We start from the raw sequence: 21,935 nt of genomic DNA on the forward strand, positions 1-21,935 counted from the left end.
GGAGGTGGGGTGAATCCAGCCTTGAATCACTGCCTGGCTGCATCGCAGCCCACCCCAGGGCTGAGTTCAGGCTCTGTCCCCTCTGGCACATCCCTCTCCCATCGTTTTCCCCTTCTCCCATCTTTCCAGGCTCCCCTGCCCCTTTCCCTCCCTCTTCCTGATCAGGTGTCAGGAGCTGAACAAGCAGCTCTGGGCTGAGCTGGGATGACGCTGGGATGGGGTGTGCAGAAGGCAAAGGAGGGACCTGGTCCTGGGCTGCAGTGAGGAGCGCAGGGAGCGGAGGGGATGGAAATCCATCTGCTTTGGGCAGAGAAAGGGGATGGTAATTCCTGCTCTGTGCCGAGCGTGTAGCGCAGGTGTGTTTCTTTGGGGTGTTTCTGTGCTCATCTCCCACCCCAGGGCTGCCCAGGAGCTGGGAACAGCCAGGGCTCCCCGGTCCGTCTGTCCGTACCCCACATGCCCTGTTCCCCTTGCAAAGGGAAAACCCTCGTGGGTTCTTCCACCCACTTGCCCCACGCGGGGCCGGATCGGGGCTGGTTAGTGCACCTCACCCCATGGCTGCCCCTGGCCCCATCCGCCTGCGCGCCGCTATCCAGCTAACGGGGCGGGAACGCGGTAATTAACAAAACAGCAATCAAGATAAGTGTTTAATTTCAGCCCACGAGCATCTTCTCGGAGCGCGTGTGGAGAGATTAGGAAAAAAATAGGATTAAATACGCTGGGTAAACAAAGGCGGTGTAGGATCAAGTGCAGGATCAGGGCTGTATTGGCTGGCTCTGGCCCTTTCAACTATAACTTGGAGGGTGAAAAGCCTTTGGAAAAGTGGCTCCTGGCTAATTTAGCAGCTTGTTGTGCTTGATGGTGGAAGGATGGTGCTGCTGCTGCTGGGGATGCTGGGCTCCAGGGGTGATCGGCTCCAGGGGTGGTCAGTTCCAAGGGTGGTCGGTTCCAGGGGTGCTCAGCTCCAGGGGATGATTTGAGGCTGTTCTGCAAGTGTTTGTTCTTGGGAAATAAAACTCCTGGAGAAGCACATCTGGGTGCTGAGGATGAGCATCCCCAGAGAGCCCCTGAGAGTGGACCCAGCAGCTCCTCCAGGCCAGGGCTGAGCCGAAGCTGTGCTCCAGGCCCAGCACTGTGGGGTTCCCTTGCTGGGCTGGGGGGTACCTGCCCTGGATTCCCGTCATCACCCTCAGGGTGGGCAGATTTTTGCTCCTACGTCCTATTACTGCCAGCACGTGGGGTCGCAGCCATGTGCAGGCTCCCCTGGAGAGGCTGGTACAGCAGATGATGGCAAGCAGAGCTGGGGACCGTCATCAAGCCTTTGTCCCCGCTGGGGAGAGCTTTGCTGTCTTTGCCCCTCCGTGGGAGACATCCATGGAGCAAGCAATCCCAGGGAGAAGGAACACCGAGGATTTCTAAGCCCCTAATTAAAAAGAATAATTGGTTTAAATACCAGAATTCCCTCGCCGGCTTGCTGTGCTGGCTCCGTGTAAGCTGCTGAGATGCCGCTCTTCCCACTGCTAACGCGTGAGCTTGTCCCATGGGGCCAACAACCGCAGGCATGGGAGATTTGGGATGCTCCACGTGCCCAGGAGATTTCCCCCCTCCCTGGGGCCGTCAATCCTCTCCCCCCATTGATTTTCCCTGCTTCCTCGGCAGCCCCCTCCACCGTCCCCATCATGCACCAGGTGAGTGCCACGATGAGGAGCATCACGCTCTCCTGGCCTCAGCCCGAGCAGCCCAACGGCATCATCCTGGACTACGAGATCCGATACTACGAGAAGCTGAGCCGCATCTGCACGCCCGACGCCAGCAGCCCCGTGGGCTCCAGGCCGGCAGCGGTAAGCTCGGGTGGAAACCTTGTGGCGGAGGGTGGGATGGGGGCACGCGGAGCTCCATATGGCACTGACAGGGGGCTGCTCAGGTCCTGAGCTTGCTGGGAGAGGGAGAACACCGATGAGCTTTGAGTCAGGCTCTTTGGGAAGGGTCTGGGTGGTGGGACAGGCTGTGGGATGGGTGCCTGGTCGCCCACACTGGCTCCAGAGGGTGTGAGCGATGAGGAAGGGAAGCGATGTTGTGGCTGCATGTGCTAATTCCTCCCCCGTGAGCAGCGTTTTCTCCAGCACATCAGTGCCTGTTGCAGCCTTGGCTCTGGTATCTGCTAGGGCGAGCAGGGACCTGGTGCATGGGGATAGCATTGGGAGGAAAAGAGGGGGACGGCGAGGACCGGCGAAGGTTATCAGGGTTGTTCCTGTCCTGGGTCACTGCCTCCCGCTGGGTCCTTTCCCTGGCAGCCATCCTTCCCTGCAGGGACACGCTCTCGACCCTTGCGGTGAACCGTGCCGAGCCCAAGCTGTTCCATCCCTCCCGCGTCTGGCCAGCTTTAATGAATTCCTCTAAACGTGAATAATTAGATGATCTCACCAGTGGCCCCTTTACAGCAGATCACCAGGGAACGTTGCAAAAAATGAGATTGGAGACGCACGAGGTTTCTGGCAAGGTTTAGCACAAGGATCCCTGCAGGAACTGTAGGGCTGGGCCTCGAGCCTTGAACCCGCTTGAGCGGGGTCTCGTAGGGCACGTCGTGGGGTCTCCATAACTGCGTGACGCTTCTGAAATGCATGGGGACATCAGTGGTTCAAAGAGGAGGCGTTTGCTGCTCATGAGTGGTTTTGCTCTGGATGCTTTTATTGTTCCCCCCCCCCACTGCTCCACGCTCTTCGCTGTGGTGGGACCAGGGGGCTGCTGGGGACGCACATCCTATGGGGACCTCCCCAGAGGCCAGACAGAGCTCACGGGTTCTCTTCCTGCGGGATCCTCCGTGTCAGGGGCTGAGGGCAGCCAGGAGGGTCTGAGCCGCCTTGCCCAAGCTCCAGTGCTTGTCCTCCTGGAGCAGAACCAGGGCCACCGCTTTACCCCCCTGTAGACAAACCTCACCCCTGCCATCAGCGGGGACGGGTGGGCTGCGGGACATATCATCCCCCTCGCTGTCCCCGTCCCCGCTGACCATCTCTCTCGGCCGTGCCTGCAGGACCACAACGAGTACAACTCCTCCATGGCCCGCAGCCAGACCAACACGGCCAGGATCGAGGGGCTGCGCCCCGGCATGGTGTACGTGGTGCAGGTCCGAGCCCGCACAGTGGCCGGCTACGGCAAGTACAGCGGGAAGATGTGCTTCCAGACGCTGACGGACGGTGAGTCGGGGAGAGGGGGGACAGGGGTGCTTGTCCTCCCAGCGAGAGCTTCGGGCTTTAATTGGATTAAACGAACTTGTCTCTGCAAACCTCCGTCCCAGCGGGCAGCGTGGCAAAAGCCTGGTGATTTACAGCGATGTCTTATTAATCACCAGCTGGAGGAGTAATCTGCTCTAAATCTCTCAGCTCTGTTTTCTCCCCTGCTATTTAGCTGCAGTTTTGTCTTCCTTGACTCTGACCGTGGTGGCAGAGCCAGCACGGTGGGGTGGGGAGGAGCGGAGGGTTGAAGGACTCCGGGGATGCTCTCCAGGGATGCTCTCTCCTGGGTTGCTCAGAGCCACATCTGAGCCATCAGGGCAAAGCTGGAAGGGTCAGACCCATCTCGAAACGCTGGTTCTCCACCCTGAGGAGGTGTGTCGAAGGGAAAGGGCCAGCTCACGACCTTCATGGCTTCTTCTGGCCTCCTCACCAGAGTCGTGCTGTTGTTCCTCTGGCCTCAGCCCTTCCCTGCACCCAGAAACACTAGGTCTCTTCAGAGACTAATAACTCCTGGGAGGGTTTTTCATTAATCCCAGCTTTGGGACAAATCCAGAAGTTGGTGAATGAAGCAAGGCTCCTTTCGTGGTCCTCCTACCCCTCCAGACGCTGGGGGAGCTGAAGTCCCTGCAAGGAGCCCCTTCCTTGCTTTTGCTGGCACGGTTCCTGCTCTGCTTAGGTGACACCCATGGGTCCCTGCCCTGCTGGCTGTCCTTCCTAAAACTTTCCTTCTTTTCTAAAACCGAGTTGCCCCGTGCTTGCACTCGTGTCAAGTGCCAGACGGGGTGGGAAAGGGAAACCATGCAGGGTGACCAGAGGGACGGAAATGGTAATAAACCCCCCCAATGCCTCGAATATTCAGGATTAGAGAAGCGAGGAGAAAAATCCTGCCTCAAATAAGCAATTAATTGAAATTTAATAAGAATGGACAGTGTGGATTATTAAATAATAATTGATTGTTAGATGAGAATATCTCAGGATTTAAGTGGTGTGCAAGAGATAAATCTAGTTGCTGGTAATTAACTGCAGAGTAGAAAAATACAGATAAAAGCGTGCTAAATGCTTTCTTTTGGAGTGAATTTTATTTTCAGCCTTGCTTGTGGCTGCTGGCACAGCCTGGCAGACCTTGCTGGGGGTGGTTCTGGAGGGCTGCAGAACCCCCGGGAGTGGGGGGTCTGCTGGGTGCCATCCACCCCCACGGCTGTGGGTACCCCCACGCTAATGGGGCAGGGCAGGAGAAGGGGAAAATGAGAGGGAGACACATGGAGGCGGCACGTGGCTTTCTCAGGGTTACTCCAGGCATGTCCAGTCCTCCCTGTGCCACCTTGGCTTTCCGCCCAGCCTGCTGCGGGGAGCCGCAGGGGGTGGCCAACGGGGTTTGAGGGATGCTCGGTGGGGAAGGGGTGCTGTGGTTGCTGTGGCTCTGCAAAAGGAGTTGGCTCATGATGTCTGTTGAGATGTCAATACCTACCAGTGGACCTGCAGGGAAGGCACTTGGGTTCTCCTGGGTGCCTGCGTTAAGGTTAACTGTTGCTTGGTGGACTCTCGTGTCTGATGTGGGTTCCTGGGGCAGCCTGCCCTGGCTGGTTTGGTTATTAATAGGGTCTTTTCCTCCTTTCCTGCAACTTGTAGGAACTTTGTGTCTGTGAGACCTCTTGTTAAATTTGGTTGAAACGACCAACAGGTTTAAATTTATTGAGGGAAGAGAAACCCCAGAGGCATGGACAAAGCCACCTTGTGAACCTCTTTGGGAAACTGGGCCCATGCACCTCGGTTTGATGTGATTCCTGGGGACCTTCTCTTCCATATTTTTAGCCCAAAACACATGTGAGCCGAGCGTGACAATCCTTCCTTGTGCAACGCAGCAAGGGTCATTAGCCATTGGAAGGGGCTGCCCAGGGAGGTGGGGGAGTCACCATCTCTGGAGGGGTTTAAGAAAAGACTGGACATGGCACTTAGTGCCATGGTCTAGTTGACATGGTGGTGTCAGGGCAATGGTTGGACTCGATGATCCCAGAGGGCTCTTCCAACCTGGTTGATTCTGTGATTCTCTTGCAGATGACTATAAGTCGGAGCTGAGGGAGCAGCTGCCTTTGATCGCGGGGTCCGCAGCGGCCGGGGTGGTCTTCATCGTCTCGCTGGTGGCCATCTCCATTGTGTGCAGCAGGTGGGTGCCCGTGGGATGCTGCCTCCCTGGAAGGTGGGAGAGATTTGGGGTGGGAGGGGAGGGATGGGGGACCCCCGTAGCTGGAGAGAGCGCCGAGCTGATGCCGCTCGCCGAGTGTTGCTGGCCAGGGAGCGGTTTGGGGCCGTCGCCAGCCTCTTGTCCCTCAAGCCCGGCTGTTTTGTCCCCTCTCCTCCCAGGAAGCGCGCCTACAGCAAGGAGGCCGTGTACAGCGACAAGCTACAGCACTACAGCACCGGGCGAGGTGAGCGGGGACAGGCGGGTGGGGAAACACTCCTGAACCTGCACCCAGCGTGTGCCCCGCTCCTCCGCCTTGTAACCTGCACGGTGGGGGGGTGACAGCCCCGTGGGGCAGGTGGGGAGGGCCGTGGGGTGGGAGTTGAGGTGTCCACAGCCGTGTGTCAGGGTGTCTGGGGGGGGTTTTTGCCATGGTGCAGCATTGTGGGTGGGAAAAGAGCAGCAACAGGGGGGATTTGGGGGATGGGGATGGAGGGGGACAAGGCGTGGGGAGAGGATGCTGTGAAGACTCCCAAAGGAGGAAGGGAAGGAGAGAGGCGGTGTGTGGAGCGCGGATGAGCTCCTGATCTCCTGCCGCAGGCTCAGCTCAGGCCAGGATCAGTGCTGGGCTGCTCTTACCACTAAAGGGACTCTGGATTTTGGGAGTGTGGCCGGGGAGTCGAGGCTGGTGGCTAGCATTGCTGCTGTCCTGGCTGCGTGGCCGATGCTTGCCCTGCTCCAGGAAGGGTGTGCGGCCAGTGACTGGGAAGTTTCAACTGCCTTTGGGCTGCTGATCCCCTTGGCAAACAAGGAGGAGAGCCTGAGCTTGGCAGGCCTTCTCCTAAGCCACCTTGGTGGGTGGTGGAGCTGTGCACCAGGATGAATTCGAGGCGTCTTGTCTATCACGTGTGCTCAGGTGCCCCTCCAGCTCCTGGTAGAGCAGCCAGTGGGCCATTGTGACGGCCAGAAATTATAATAAAGCAGCAAAGTAGCAGCTCCGCAGAGTGAGGAGTTGCTACCTGGTGCCTGCAGGCTCCGTGCCCCGTCCCCACGGGATGTAAATCCCATTTACGCTTTCCTAGAGGTGCCTCCTAGGGGCATTTTGCTGCCTTGAGGGAAGAAACTGTCCCTGGGTCCTGGGCACGTGCTCGGGGAAAAGGGACGGTGGTGGGGTGCAGGGGTGGGTGAGGGACAGCAGGGGAGCAGCTTGGGTGAGCGGAGGGGAGGGATGGAGATGGAGTAATGAGCCTGGCAGAGAAAACAGGGGGGGTTGACAGGGAAGGAAAGGGTTTGGAGGCAGCCAGGAGAGCCCAGCCAAGCTGGCAACTCTAGGTCTCTCTTGACCTTCATCCCAACCCCTCCCAACATGACGGCGGGGCCGTGAGGGACCATAAACCTCCAGGCAAATGATAAACTCTTCCAAACATCACCGGGTGATGCTTAAACACGATGGACCTGTGCTTTTCCTCCCTCTTTTCTCCACGTTTCTGCACCGTGGGCGACGGGGGAAGATTTATTCGATGCCTGATGGCTATACCCATGTTGGGCTGCAGGAGGACTTACGTATCCCATTTTGCTGCCGGCAAGGACATCCCCGGGTGGGTTTTGGGGTGCGATGGGGTCTCTCAGGTTGTAATATCTCATGCTTCTTTTAGGAAGCATTTCTTCTCAGCAAGGGTCGTTAGCCATTGGAAGGGGCTGCCCAGGGAGGTGGGGGAGTCACCATCTCTGGAGGGGTTTAAGAAAAGACTGGACATGGCACTTAGTGCCATGGTCTAGTTGCCATGGTGGTGTCAGGGCAATGGTTGGACTCGATGAGCCCAGAGGGCTCTTCCAACCTCACTGGTTCTGTGATTTTGTGCCGCGGCTTCGCCAGGAGGTGTGCAGAGATGAGCAATGGGGTTAGGTGCCCTAATCCCACTCATTCAGGTGGGATGGGGATGAGAGGGGAGCTGAACCTGGTGTTTACTGAGCCCACGGGGCACATCAGAGGGTGTTTGACAACCAGCCTGTGTTGGCAGCCAGCAGGAAACTTTGGTGTTATTGTCTCCTTTATTTCTTCAATATTTTGATCAGTGAGTCAGTCTCGGTTACGATCCTGTAAATCCCTTTGTAATCCTGGCTGGAGCATCAGCTGCTCTTGTAAAAAAATTTATGGGGCAGTTAAAGTGTATGAGACAGAGCCGTAAAGGGATTTATGAACTGGGAGATGCACAGATGGCTTCATTGCAGCCTTCCCCTTTGGGGGCCGTGGTATAACACCAGTGCCCTGCTGAGCCCCGGGGATGGCAGTGGCCACGCTCTGCCCCACAGCCGTGCCCCCCGGCAGCTCTGCAAGCCCCAGGTCATCCAGACACGATGTCTGCGAACCCCATGGGGGGAATTTTGAACCCCATTTGGGGTTGTTCAGCCTGGAGAAGAGAAGGCTCCACGGAGACCTTCTAGCACCTTCCAGTACCTGAAGGGGCTACAGGAAAGCTGGAGAGGGGCTTTTTACAAGGGCATGGAGTGACAGGATGAGGGGGAATGGTTTTAAACTGAAAGAGGGGAGATTGAGATGAGATCTGAGGAAGAAATTCTTTGCTGCGAGGGTGGTGAGACCCTGGCCCAGGTTGCCCAGAGAAGCTGTGGCTGCCCCCTCCCTGGCAGTGTTCAAGGCCAGGCTGGATGGGGCTTGGAGCAACCTGGTCTGGTGGAAGGTGTCCCTGCCTGTGGCAGGGGGGTTGGAACTAGATGGTCTTTGAGGTCCCTTCCAACCTAAACCAGTCTGTGATTCTAATTTGGGGGCTTGTTTTGGTTTTTCCCCCATCTCCCTGCAGCGTGGCCAGATCCTGCTGCTACGTGTTGCCCCCGTGCAGGGGACTGCGCGCTCGTCACGGTGGCTGGCCAAGCCGTGTTTGATGGCTCCGTACAGGTCGTTGATTGTAATTGCTGCACTCTCAATTTAGTAGCCGCCACAAAGCTATCAGAGGCCTTTTTGGGTAAATAAATATCTCTTCACTACCGCGTGGAGCCTCGTAAAGCCCTCACTGTAAAGCCACCTGATTGTAGTTCAGGTCTGTACCTGCTCCCCATCGCTGGGGAGGAGGAAGAGGAAGGAGGAGCGGAGGGCAGAGAGGGAGATGAGGGGATGTAGGGGAGGGTTGGGTGGAGCAGGGGGACCAAAGAGGACGATAAGTGTCTGTGGAGGTGGTGCAGGTGAGCACAGCGATAGCAGCCATCCTAACGGGCGTACGGAGGGCTTGAGGACACGAGGGCCTCCAGTTCTTGGCCATGGCACAACTGCTCTTGGTTTCTTTCCCTTTTGCCGCTGCTCCCGTGTTTCCTGCAACAAGGGTCTCCAGGGATGAAGATCTACATCGACCCCTTCACTTATGAGGACCCCAACGAGGCGGTCCGAGAGTTCGCCAAGGAGATCGACGTATCCTTTGTGAAGATTGAAGAGGTCATTGGAGCAGGTGGGTCTCACCATCCCCTGCCCATCCCTCCCTGCCCTCTCAGCCGCTCTTCTGTGGCCACCCACCCACCTGGAGCACCTTTCTGGGGGTGCACACGTGGTCCTTCACAGGGAAACCCTCAAGGAAGCCTCGAGACATCAGGCTTTCCTGGGTTTGTGATGGGTTAGGGCGGACATGAGGTTGGTTTCTGCTCTTAAAGTTCCTCTGAGGTGGGAAAGGCTCCGTGAACGTATTCACTGGGTGACCATGGGGCCTCTTGGGATTTCCTACTTGGCTTTTCCACGAAATAACAAGAAAAAGCCAAATCTCGCTCTAGTCTGTGCCATATTCCCATACATATGTATATATACACACGTGTGCACGTGTCTGTATGTCATCTGTGCTGCTTTAATTGCCATTTTTAAATAACTGCGTCACACACGTAGAAGAGAAAGTGAGAAGCCAGGGGGAAGCTGCAAAGAAGCAATGACCTGGTTTGGTCAGGATCAATTCTGGGGCCCTTAACTGCTCGTCAAGGCAAAGTGGCTGCAAACCTGGCTTAAATGTAATCCCTCCACAGGCAAATTTTGCCTTGGCGGAGGAAAAGCTCTCCTGCTGCAAATGAGAGGAGGCTTCCTCTGTATTTTAAATCAGGGCAGCAATGAAAACAGCCCAATTATTTTCCATTCCAAGATAAGTGATGTGCAAAAAGGCAACCGGGATTATCAACGCCGACACCTTATATTTGAGGTAGCCCTTAAACGTTGATGCTCTTGCTCTGCAAATCCTTCGTGCGGGGGTTTGCAAGAGCAGCCTCAGCCTCCGCTTCTGTCAGTGCTGGGCTCTGTCACCTTGGAGAGGGTTGCGAGCCCAAACATGTCCTCAGCAGCAGACATTGTCCCTTTTTAAAGAGGACAGGTGAGTAGGTTCATAGAGGAGAGCATCGTTGAGGTGTGAACTGGCTGACGTTGCTCAGCCGGTTGGTTTGGAGACCAAGCAGCCCAAGGTACTGGTACTCTTTGCAATGTTGTGTGTGGAGGAGGAGGTGGTAGCGGATGCTCTTGCACTTGCAGGGGAGTTTGGAGAAGTGTATAAAGGACGCCTGAAGTTGCCCGGCAAGCGGGAGATCTACGTGGCCATCAAAACGCTCAAAGCCGGCTACTCGGAGAAGCAGCGCCGGGACTTCCTGAGCGAGGCCAGCATCATGGGGCAGTTCGACCACCCCAACATCATTCGGCTGGAAGGGGTGGTGACCAAGAGCCGACCGGTCATGATCATCACAGAGTTCATGGAGAACGGGGCCCTGGACTCCTTCCTGCGGGTAAGGCGAGGTGGGGCTGTGCGGGCTGGTGTTCAGCCGTGGGATTGGGGAACGAGGTGGTGGCACCCTGTCCTGTAAATCCCAGTCTGTTCCCTTAGCTCTGGGGGTGGCTGCAGTGTGCTGTACGCCCCCAAAACATGCATGCTTTGGTGCTGGCTATCTCCCAGGGTTGGGGGTGAGCAGCTCTGGTCCCGTGGTGGGATCTACACGCTCACCCTGGTGCCTGCTCTTTCCGATCCCAGCAAAACGATGGGCAGTTCACGGTGATCCAGCTGGTGGGCATGCTCAGAGGTATCGCCGCCGGGATGAAGTACCTTGCGGAGATGAATTACGTGCACCGAGATCTGGCTGCCAGGAACATCCTGGTCAACAGCAACCTGGTGTGCAAAGTGTCGGACTTCGGCCTCTCGCGCTACTTGCAGGACGACACGTCCGACCCCACCTACACCAGCTCCCTGGTACGTACCTCTCGCAAGGTTTGGTCTTGCCCAGCATCCCCCGTGCCTGCCCTGCACCCGTGGCCAGCTGGACCTGGGAGAAGGGTGCTGGGTGTACGCCCCAGAGCTTCTGCAATGGATGGGAGCATCTCAGGAGGGTTCCCACCACGTGGCCCGGAGACCCTGGCTGTGGTTCCCACCCATCATCCTCTTTTCCCTCCTTTCTCTTCCTCCCTTCTACGATTTTTCTGCCTCCCTCCTCCACCAAGCATCGTTCTGCCCTCGGCAGCTTCCAGATAAGCCTCTTCCCTCTCCTCGTGGAGGAAAGGTGCACGGAGGAGTCCCTGGAGAGACTGGGAAGGGGAGGCAGGGACATCACAGCATCTCCTGATGGCCCAGTGATGATGGTGTTCCCCCGGCGCTCCAGCTCTGGTCTGCCTTGCTCTGCTGGAAACTTGTTCCAGGCATTAATTAAAGCCTAATGGGAGCTCTGCTGTTCCCCAGCCACCCTTCCCGTCCTTAATTAACTCATTCGTAGGTAATGGCAGCCTGGCTCTCCCCCGGGGACCCCCCAGCTCCCCACCACAGCCATCCCCCTGCCAGTGAGCTCGCGAGACCCTTGGTGGTGGTAAGGATGCTCAGAGAAGGGGGTGAGCAACCCGCTGACCTCGCCCCATTGATGGGTTAGAGGAGCGTGTGCTGGGTGCGAGCACAGGGCTGCACCTCCCGCAGAAGCAATTCCTCCATTTTTTGTTAGCTGCTGGGCTGAGGTATGAAGTAGCCTTTCCCCCACCTTCAGGGATAAAAGGGATTGTCTCATCTGTGGTTTTATTTAATTCAGGCCATAATAGATCTCCCCGGCAGCTGGGAAGTGATGCTGTGCCTGCGATTGCATCACTCTGCCTCCCACAGCAGGTTTTTAGCTCAGGGTGGGGGGAAAAGGCAGGAAAAACAACCTAGCAGTTAATTTCCTCATTTGTAGTTATTCAAATTAAATTTTTTTGCTATTCATCCTTTAAGAGCAGCTGAGCTTCATCGGAAAAGCTACGGAAAACAATTGTGCTGAATGTCTGGGGTTTTCCTTCACCCCTGGGCCTTTTTTTGCTGTTAACTCCACGGTGCTTGCCCGGGGAGCAGTCCCTCTGTCCCTCCTGCCCTGGCTTGATGGGGTGCCTTGAGACACCGAGCCTGATCTTGAGCTTTTAGGAGAAATGAGGGGCTCTCTGCCAGAGGCACTGTCCTATTCCTGTGCTTCCCGAGTCTCCTCTGGGTCTTAAAGGTGTTTTGCTTTTTGCCTCCCGCTCCAGCAGTGGGGCTGGAAGGTCCTTCCAGCAGCTGTGGGAGCCCAGACGATGCCGTAGAGGATGCTCTTAGGTTGGACCTTGTTTCCAAGGGATGGGGATACCGGTGGCTGCTCACCTGAGACGAGCACTAGCGCGGTCCTGCGTAGCCCTTGTCACCTGCTGCCTCCCTGGGAAGGGGCCAGGGGACAGGCCACCGATGTGCTGGGTCCTGCAGGGCAGCTGGATTGGGGAGGTGTCGCTCGGGGGTGACACCTGAGTGGGGTAAACCCTTTTGTTTTGTTTAGTGGAGCCCTTTTGTGCGGGTACAAGGTAAATTCACGGAGGTGTTTTTGGCTCCTTGTCCCATCGGGTACCACCTGCCCCCTCCTCAGCGGGGTCCCCGGGGACCAGAGGTGTGCGGGATGGCTCCAACCCTGGCTCATGGCTCTCCTCTGCCAAGGGAGCCGTTTCTCAGCTGCTCTCCCTTTTTCCGCAGGGGGGGAAGATCCCGGTGAGGTGGACGGCGCCGGAGGCCATCGCCTACCGCAAGTTCACCTCGGCCAGCGACGTCTGGAGCTACGGCATCGTCATGTGGGAGGTGATGTCGTTCGGGGAGAGGCCCTACTGGGACATGTCCAACCAAGACGTAAGCACTGGGGGGCACCCACGCAGCTCTGGGGGGCGTGGGGGGGCTCGTTCCCAAAGGGAAGCCCTGCCTGAGCAGCCGTCTGCTTCCCAGAGCCTCGGCAGCGCTCGGCGCTGGAGATGAAACAGGCTGGCGAGCGAGAGGGGGGGAAGGAGGGGAACTGGGAAGAAAAGCCAGTGGGCTGGTAATTGGACTTCAGCAGGCTGCAGGGCCTTTGAAAATGTTCAGAGGGTTTACGAGCGGGGAAAGAGCTTTGGTAGTCGGTGCTGCTATGCGATGTGCAGAGATAATGAGTGGCAGCTCCGTGCCGGAGGAACTGCGGCGCGGGGAGCATCAGAGCGGAGATTAACCTCTGCCAGCCCCGGCGCCGTCGGAGCCGGCAGCGTCTCCTCCTGCTCCCTTTGCTGATGATCAAGTGGGCTGGCAGCCGCCTTCCCGGCACTGCCTGCCCCTCCTCTGCCTGCCACGCGGCTCGGCGCTGCGGTTCTCCCTGTGTGACACCTCTGAGCCCCTCGTCCTCACTCGCCGCTGTCCCCCCTCCCCGCTGCCCCGCAGGTCATCAACGCCATCGAGCAGGATTACCGGCTCCCGCCGCCCATGGACTGCCCCGCCGCCCTGCACCAGCTCATGCTGGACTGCTGGCAGAAGGACCGCAACACGCGCCCGCGCTTCGCCGACATCGTCAACACCCTCGACAAGATGATCCGCAACCCGGCGAGCCTCAAAACTGTGGCTACCATCACCGCTGTGTGAGTGCCGCGGCGCGCGGGGGGGGCTCTGCGGCAGCACCCCGAGGCTCCCTGGGCGGCTTGTGCTGCCGGGGGGCAAGGACGGGGATTCACAAATGGTGTGCCAGGTTCTGTCTTTGCTCTGCCTGACGGTCAGACAAAGAACACGTCGTTTTCACTCAAGCAGCAGCACTAATTCTTCGCTATCGATCCTTTATGGCGTGTGACCGTACGGGCGCGGTGTCTGCTCCGTCCCCGTGGCTCCCGCAGCGGGGTCACAGCGCTGGGTGGCAGAGCGGGGTTCCCACGGGACAGCCCTTCCTCGGGGCTTTCCATGTCTCGGGTGTGCCGGGAGCCGGGCGGTGCTGGGGGAGCACAAGGGTGCAGGGGGGTGGATTGGGGAGCACCGGCTGGGCTCGTGTGCGGCAGCCCCTCGGTGCCGGCCGGGCTCGTCCCCAGCGCCGTGTCCTCTTGCAGGCCTTCTCAGCCCCTCCTCGACCGCTCCATCCCCGACTTCACTGCCTTTACCTCAGTAGACGACTGGCTGAGCGCCGTGAAGATGAGCCAGTATCGGGACAGCTTCCTGACCGCTGGCTTCACCTCCCTGCAGCTCGTTGCCCAGATGACGTCCGAGTGAGTTGGGTGCCGTGCCAGGGCTGTGCGGGAGTGCTGGGTGCTGCCCGGGGCGGGGCGGGGTTACGGGGAGGTGGGAAGGTCAGTTTAAGGCACCTGCAAAGGAAGGGTGTGAGTGTTCATCACACCGGTCAGCAGAAGCACCCTGAGCCTGGAGGTGGCCACGTTCGCCGTCTGGGGCTCAGGGTGCTCTCGGTCCCACCTCGCCCCCAGTGATGCTCATGGGGCTGCGCTTGGGCCTCTGTGGCTCTTCTGCTGAAAGGCACGGACCAGCTGAGCTTACATAGAATCCCAGACTGGTTTGGGTTGGAGGGGACCTTAAAGATCATCTAGTTCCAACCTCCTGCCATGGGCAGGGACACCTTCCACCAGACCAGGTTGCTCCAAGCCCCATCCAACCTGGCCTTGAACACTGCCAGGGAGGGGGCAGCCACAGCTTCTCTGGGCAACCTGGGCCAGGGTCTCACCACCCTCACAGCAAAGAATTTCTTCCTAATATCTAATATGAATCTCCCCTCTTTCAGTTTAAAACCGTTCCCCCTCATCCTGTCACTCCATGCCCTTGTAAAAAGCCCCTCTCCTGCTTTCCTGTAGCCCCTTCAGGCACTGGAAGGTGCTAGAAGGTCTCCCTGGAGCCTTCTCTTCTCCAGGCTGAACAGCCCCAACTCTCTCAGCCTGTCTCCAGAGCAGAGGGGCTCCAGCCCTCTGAGCATCTTCGTGGCCTCCTCTGGACTCGCTCCAACAGCTCCGTGTCCTTCTTGTGTTGGGGGCCCCAGAGCTGGACGCAGCACTGCAGGGGGGGTCTCACAAGAGCAGAGCAGAGGGGCAGAATCCCCTCCCTCACCTCACTTAGAGACAGCAAAACAGGTCCACCAACCCTCCACTGATGTTCCCCCATCTGTCTTCCAGAGACCTCCTGAGAATAGGGGTGACTTTGGCTGGGCACCAGAAGAAGATCCTCAACAGCGTCCAGTCCATGCGAGTACAGATGAGCCAGTCTCCGACCTCGATGGCATGACGTCCCTTGTTTGACGGGGAGGGGCCGGGGAGGGCACGCAGCGGAGGGGCAGAGGTGGGAGGGGAGGAACTGACGGGCGCCGCGGGGCAGCGGTTGGAGAGGTGCCACTGCCGCAGCCGAAGGACGTTGCTGGGACTCACCTCGAACTGGTGACTTCCGTTCCTCACCAACAGAAGCACACTTACCAATGTCATGGGGAACAGCATATAAATACATATAAATATGTACAAATCATATATTTAAAAAACAAAACAAACACAAAAAAAAACGATGAAGACAAACCAATGTGCGTTGGGGAAGCAAACCCAAACCCTAGAGACCAGACTCCAATCCCACCACCAGTGAGCAGTGGTCAAAACTGAGGAGGAGGAGGAAGGGGCTGTTGGGGAAGGGAGAGGCACGAGATGGAGCGTCCCGTCCGGAGAAACCACCTTCCTTTGCTGCCCTCCCTCCCTCCCTCCCTGCTCACGGACCGGGTGGGAGTGTCCTCGGACGTCTCCGCAGCTCCCTGCCGTCCTCCCCGCGTGCTGCTCCGGCAACTACCAAAGGACTTCGCTGACCACTGCATGGGGGATCCGACTCAATCCACTTAATGTCTTCATATTGAAGAAGAGATGTACCTTCAATAGAAAACCTTGGGGTTGGGGTTTTTTTTTTCTCTTTTGCTCGCGTTTTTTTTTTTGCAAAAAGGAAAAAAAAAAAGGATTAAAAAAGACAAAACAAACCACCTCCATCTTGGCAAACGAGGTGTTCCCATGTGTGTGCGCGCTCGTGCGCCTGTGTACCTTGTCACCCTACCGTGGACCCACTGCTTGTCCGTAATGAGGATCACCACCGGCCGGTTCCCAGCCCGGGCTGGGGGCACTGGGGGGGGCGTTTGTGCCCGCAGCCCCCCCGGGAGCAGGGGAGGTGGCAGGGAAGCGCCCGCCGGCGAAGCAAGCGCTGAGCATCCTGCGAGCGGGGAGGAGGAGGCCGGGACGGAGCCGCTGCGGGGTGGCGACCGGGTCGGTGGCTGCTGGAGAAGGAGGAGAGATGTGCTGGGAAACAGACTGCTGAGGCCCCTGGAGCCTGGCGGACGCGGAAGATGGCTCCGGAGGACATTTTTCCCCCATCTCGCGGACCTGAGGATTTTGATATTGATTTACAGACTTGGGTTTCGTGGCTGCAGAGGTAGGTCCGTGTGTCTCGTGTGCCTCTCTGTCCATCCGTCCGCCCTGCCCTGTGTTGTTCTGTTCGCTGCCTTAAAGCCTCTCCCAGGGAATATTTCCCCGTGTTTAATTTGGGGTTTATTTTTTGTTCCACCGTCGGTCTCCGCAAATTGATCTAGTTAAAATTATGGGATGCGTGTCAGTGTTTGCACAGGCTGTTGTCAGACCGGGCGCTCCAGCTTCCCTCCGCGGGCCACGCCGAGAGCTGATGAAATGAATGAACTCTTAACGAGGCTTTTACTTAGGCGGTCGCGTGCGAGTCGTAACGATCCATCACCGTGCTCTTGCTGGCAGCAAGCAGCGCCCGTGTGGCAGGGGAGCGGGCGGGCGGCCCAGCCGTGCCGCGGGGGCTGCCGGTCCCTGCCCTGATTTGGTGGCGCGGTGGCTCATACGTGTAGGAGAAACCCTATGTCCTCCTCACGTGTCCATCTGCGCCGTGGGGGTGCCCCGTGGTCATCAGTGCCATGAGGATGCCTCATGTCCACTCTTGCTGTGGGTATTCACCATCTCTGGAGGGGTTTAAGAAAAGACTGGACATGGCACTTAGTGCCATGGTCTAGTTGACAGGGTGGTGTCAGGGCAACGGTTGGACTCGATGATCCCAGAGGGCTCTTCCAACCTGGTTGATTCTGTGATTCTATTCCCCTTGTCCATCTTTGCCGTGGGGATGCCCCAGGTCCATCCGCACCACGGGGTTGCTCCACATCCATCTGCACCATCAGGTTGCCCAACATCCATCTACGCCATGGAGATGCCTCACCAGGTTGGCTTGCAGCCACTGAGCACAAAGGGACAAGCCCTTCCTCTGCGTGCTGCCAGCGCCTGTCCACGTGTCCTGGGTGTGAGTTTTGTCCCCCGTTCTGGGGCCATTGGGGCGCTGGGGGGATGTCCGTGTGTCCCATGGGGGGCACGTGCTTGGTTCGGGAGGCTGACACCATCAGCAGATGAAGGACCCTAATGATGGGGGGCTCCTCACACCTCCAATTCTCTCTCTTTCATCACCCGAGGAGGACGACCCGCCGCTCTGCTGAAGAACAGGTACTAACAAGATGCAGGAATGAGCTTGTTTCAAATCACTGAACTCCCCCCAGAGAAAGAGGCAGAGAAACCCCCCCCTTGTTTACAACAGCAGGGACTGCTCCTCGTCCTGTCTGATAGACGATCGCTGATTCCTCGTGGGATACTTGCGGCCCGAATCTGTATTCCGGGATGTTGTCACACCGAACACAACATGCAGATGGAGCGGGCGCCGTGCATGCTAATCCGCGCTGATGGTCGCCAGCGGTGAAGGATCCTTTGTGGGTTTTTTTTTTCATGATTTGTCTTTTATTAGAAGGAAGCTAAAGGCGTTTAAAGAAACGAATGACAGCGACAGAGGCTAACCATCAAAACTCCCCCTCTACGCTCCCCTGCTGCGTGTGGCCCAAGGACCTGCGAGGCAGATGGTCCTCTGGCCCCCCTCGGCGTCCTCCCCACTCTGGGGCTGGCTGAGGATGCTGACAGCCCCTGAGGTGATGCCTTCCAGACCAGTCTCATCCCCAGGGAAGCTTCGTGCACCATCCTAAGCTCACCCGTAGGGAGACCAGCAGGAGGTCAGGGTGGCAAGTCCCCTCGAGAGATGACACGCGGCCGCGGCGGTGCCTGTTGGAGATGCCAGCGCTGTTGGGCTTTCCACCCTGCTCTCATCCCCAGCTGGCCAGCGTCTGACGTCTCCTGGGCTGTGTTGCGGCAGGTGATCCCCATATCCCACCTCTTCTAACCAGCCCTCGCCATGAGGGTGGCATCTCTGCCTCGTGCTGGGTCAGCAGAGTGAGTCCAAGGATAATAAGTCTTCCAAACCCCAAAGCCATTCTGTCCAGGAGTGACAGCGTTGTCCCTGCCTGGCTGTGACAGCAGGGTTGTGTGTCTTTGGACTGGCCCTTCTTGTCCTTCGTTGGATACCAAGGAGGTGGCTTTTGCCGGGGTAGGAGGTGCAGGGCACCATCGGAGAGGTGCCTCCTGAGTCAAGGCTTGCTGCCAACATTCACTTTTCTGGGTCAACAGGACACTCCCCGGTGCTTGGCCATAGCCGTGTGGCTGCACTGTCCAGGTCATCAGCGATGTCATGGAGAAGCAGTCGAGATGCTCCAGCTTTACCTTGTGCAGCGATGGGGCAGGAGCCGCAGGCAGCGGTGGGACCTGGGGCAGGAGGCTCTGCCTGGAACCTCCTGCTGCTTTTTTTTGTGGCCCGAGGAGTGATGTGGATTTGGGTCTGTTGGTCCATGCTGTGGTTGGCCTTGGAGTTCCTTTCTTTGATCCCTAAGGGGAAGGGATGGCTCAAAAATTTTTTTGCCCAAAGTTTTGGTTTGCACAGAAATAAAAGGAAGGAAAAGGTGTTTCTGCTCGAAATGAACTAACTCCACAGACCTCTCCGAGGTGGGGTTCATCCATCACACGAGGTCCTGGTGGGTTCATCTGCCTGGTGCTGAGGGGTGCCCTTAGCTGGTGGACCCAGGCCATCGCTCGTAGCTGATGCTTGGCCACGGCCACCTCTGTGCCCAGCAGCGGCACATGGGTGCAGCCGCTCGCCTACGTCGCCTTCACGTGAGCCCGCCCCGGTCCCGTCCTTCCACGGAAACGCTTTGTGGTTGTCAGCTCCTTCTCTACATTTCTATGGCAACTGCAAAGCCCTCGGCCCTTTTGTGTCTTTGTAAGGGGTTTTTGTGTGTGTCTGTGTTGGCTTTGTCTTTTTTGCATGTAGCATTACATGAAAAAAGGGACTTTTTGCTACAAAACCCCTGCTCTGAGCTTGGTCTAAGGTCTCGCGGTGTGGATCGGTGGGCAAGACGGTCACGTCTGGACTGGCTGTTGCCAACAGGCTTCACGTTGCCTCCTCCCTCTGCGTCCTCTGGTGTTGCTCCCCTCTTCCCCCCCAAAAAAATCCCCATCGGCAATTCAGCTGCATTGTTTCCCCCCGAGCTTTGCATGTCTTTTATCCAACCCCATCCCTGATGAAATTTTGAAAATATTGATGAAAATATTGAAAGGCAGCAGCTTTCTCAGTAGCAGGAATTAAAATGAGACGTCGTGTAGGTGAGCTCAGCCGCTCGCGCGGCCGGAGCCGGAGCGAGCTTTGGCACGTGGGAGAGGAGCGTGTATTAACGGTGTTATGATGTGCCTCTTTCTAGGGGAAAAAAAGAAAAAAAAGGAGTGTATTTTATGCCATTTAATGCCCTTCCAATGAACACTTCTTTGAAAGCACTTGTGTATATTTAATTTTAAATGTTGCTGCAAGTCAGAGCAGGGCTCGCGCTGAAATAAGAGCGAGCTCAGCCCGTGGTTTCTGACCCGTCAGCTTTTGGTGTGCTCAAAGCCCTGGCCCCCAGGAGAGAACAGGGCTGTTATCCCCCCGTCCCCCTTCCCTTCTCCCCCATCTCTGCTCCGGGAGCTCCCCATGTGCCGGGCTCAGCCCCGTGGGATCTCCTCTTCCTTTCTCCGCTCCTCCGCGGGGCGATGGAGGAGGATCACCCTCCTGAGGAGCCGGTGTGGAGGATGCTCTTTGATTGGGATGGAGGGAAGGGTTGGTTTGGGGTTGGTTTGCAGAGGTCTTGTCAGTAAAGCTGCCCGCATCCCTGCCCGCCGGCCGAGGACATCCCCGTGGGAGCCAGCAGAGCACCGCAGCTGGCCCTGGCCTGGGATAAACCATCGGGCATCACCGATGAAGGTTTTTTTTTCCCTGCACTGCCACAAACGCCGTTGTTTTGCGATGGGGACAGACACGTTAGGGTCTGAGTTAAGGCTTTTGCCTCTGATCCATAAAAGCTGCCGATACGTTTGAGCCGCTCCGTGTTCACTCGGAAATCGTTGCTCTTAAATATTGAATTTGACTTTAAAAAAAAAAAGGATCGATGTTTTTTTTAAGATGAGGAATGGATTTACAGACCCTGCGGCGGGTTTTCAAGCTCTCGGGAACGCACCACAGCTCCAAGGCCACCCGCAGATGGAAAGGTGGGCGGTGGGGGCCAGGGCTTCGCATCCAGCCCGTGCCCTCGCCCCGGTGCTGCCCGTCTCCTGCTCCCATCACATCCCCGCTGCACGAGGAGCTGCGGGGGGTCATTTAACGCCTGTGTCATCCTCTGCTTTGGTGCCTCTGCTGCGAAGGACCCTGCCGGGATGGATGCTGGTCTAATTACAGCTTGGGCGCCTTCCAGATTATTTTCAAAGAGCCTGAAGGAGACCTTCTCCAGCGGCTCCCAGTCTCCTCTCAGTTTCGGAATAGCCAGAAACTTCTGGAGCGATGACAGAGGAGAGGTGAAGTCCACACCGACGGGGCTCCCATGGCAAGTTGTTTCACCCCATCAGCGGTTTCTCCGCTGCTCCCGTTTCAGCTTATGTTTTTGATAGAAAGGTTTGGGGTGGAAGGGACTTTGAAAGATCATCTAGTCCAAGCCTAACCCTGCCATGGGGGAACGGCTGCGCCTGTCCCAGGTGAGCTCAGCCTCCTCCAAAACCTGGCTTGGGGAGGGGCGAGAGCTGCTGGCTTGTTGCACTCTCCTATTTTTGATGTCCTTGGGTTTTGGATCTGCATCTGTGGCTTGGGGGAGGTCTGTTGGCTCGCATCCCTCTGTTGCTGGACCCTGATGGGCTGCATTGCCATGCCTGGGCTTGGCGTGGGAAGAGGAGCAGACCCAGCTGCTCTGGTCAGGAGAGGACCTCCTGTGCTTTGCGTGGTGGGAGGAGACGTGAGATGGGAGCCAGGCACGCGCCTTTGGGGACTGTAAGCATCCATGGCATCAAATCTGGTCTCTTGGGTCATGTCAGAGAAGCGGATTGGTGCTGGGGAGGGGAATGTATCTGCCTGTGGTGGCCATGGTGCCCTTCACCTGGGCCTTTCTGGGTTGTCAGAGCTGCTGGCATTCTGGTGTCCCAGGGCCACTCGCTTTGGCTGGAGGAGGTTAATCCGAACGAACCCACTGCCTGAATTTTAAGTGGATTAACTGAATTCCGGAACCAGCCGCGCCCTTTCGGGGCAGGCGTGGAAGTGGATTAGGCAAAAATCTGCTTAAGGCTGCGTTAATTCTAGATAAGTGTTAGGGGGATTAACACCTATCCACTTAAAAAAATTAATTGGAGTGAATTTATCTCTGTGTCCCCAAGTAAACAAGGCTCGGCAGCTTTCCCTGTGCCTGTCCCTGCTCGGCTCTCCCGTGGCGGCGGGGGTGAACCTGCTTCTCCCCATGATTATCCTCAGGGGTCTCATTAAGCAATTGAACCCTTGATGAAGGCGGGGGAGAGAGGGCAGGAAAATTACAGTCACCATCAGTGCAATTATCAATGGTAATTAGCGCCGAGCGGGGCTGCCGGCGGGAGGTGCAAGGTGAGCAGGGGGTTGGACTGGATGATCTCCAGAGGTGCCTTCCAAGCCCAGCCAGGCTGGGGTTCTGTGCCCTGTCCCTCGGGCCCTTTGGGATCGATCCTTTGGGATCAGCCCACATCGCCCGTAGCTGCCCCCGGATCACTTTTGCCAGGGCAAAGGGAGCTGGAGCTGGCAGCCACCACCCCAGGGAAAAGGTGCGGGCTCCCGAGGGGAATACAAAACCCCAACGCCTTCCCCGCCGGCGGGGCGGGCGGCTGCGGCCGAGGGAGCTGGGAAAGGCCCCGGGGGGAAGGCGGTGGCGGAGCCGGGGGCAGTGCCCAGGGCCGGAGCCCTCGCTCGGCTCCAGCTTTGATGTGGCCGGATAAATCGCCGTCACCCCACTGACGGGGGTGCCACCACCTTCATTTACACCGCCTGGCTCAGCATCGTGTTCAGCATCACCTGCTGCACCCCAGA

General features: G+C 57.6%; 1 protein-coding gene across 2 annotated transcripts in view; it reads left to right on the plus strand.

Annotated features, from left to right (window-relative positions):
• The window catches only part of EPHB1 (EPH receptor B1), a 74,891-nt gene that overhangs the window by 51,658 nt on the left and 1,298 nt on the right, over positions 1-21,935 (plus strand). For both annotated transcript variants that reach the window (XM_068421192.1, XM_068421193.1), the window contains exons 6-16: positions 1,660-1,841; positions 3,032-3,194; positions 5,289-5,397; positions 5,595-5,659; positions 8,748-8,870; positions 9,923-10,170; positions 10,413-10,628; positions 12,387-12,536; positions 13,092-13,285; positions 13,742-13,897; positions 14,807-16,085. In XM_068421192.1, coding sequence (XP_068277293.1) covers positions 1,660-1,841; positions 3,032-3,194; positions 5,289-5,397; positions 5,595-5,659; positions 8,748-8,870; positions 9,923-10,170; positions 10,413-10,628; positions 12,387-12,536; positions 13,092-13,285; positions 13,742-13,897; positions 14,807-14,915 — 1,715 coding nt within the window. In that variant the 3' untranslated portion in view covers positions 14,916-16,085. The remainder of the gene's footprint in view (positions 1-1,659; positions 1,842-3,031; positions 3,195-5,288; positions 5,398-5,594; positions 5,660-8,747; positions 8,871-9,922; positions 10,171-10,412; positions 10,629-12,386; positions 12,537-13,091; positions 13,286-13,741; positions 13,898-14,806; positions 16,086-21,935) is intronic.

This window comes from Nyctibius grandis, chromosome 32, assembly GCF_013368605.1.
Source record: "Nyctibius grandis isolate bNycGra1 chromosome 32, bNycGra1.pri, whole genome shotgun sequence".
Classification (NCBI taxonomy): Eukaryota; Metazoa; Chordata; class Aves; order Nyctibiiformes; family Nyctibiidae; genus Nyctibius; species Nyctibius grandis.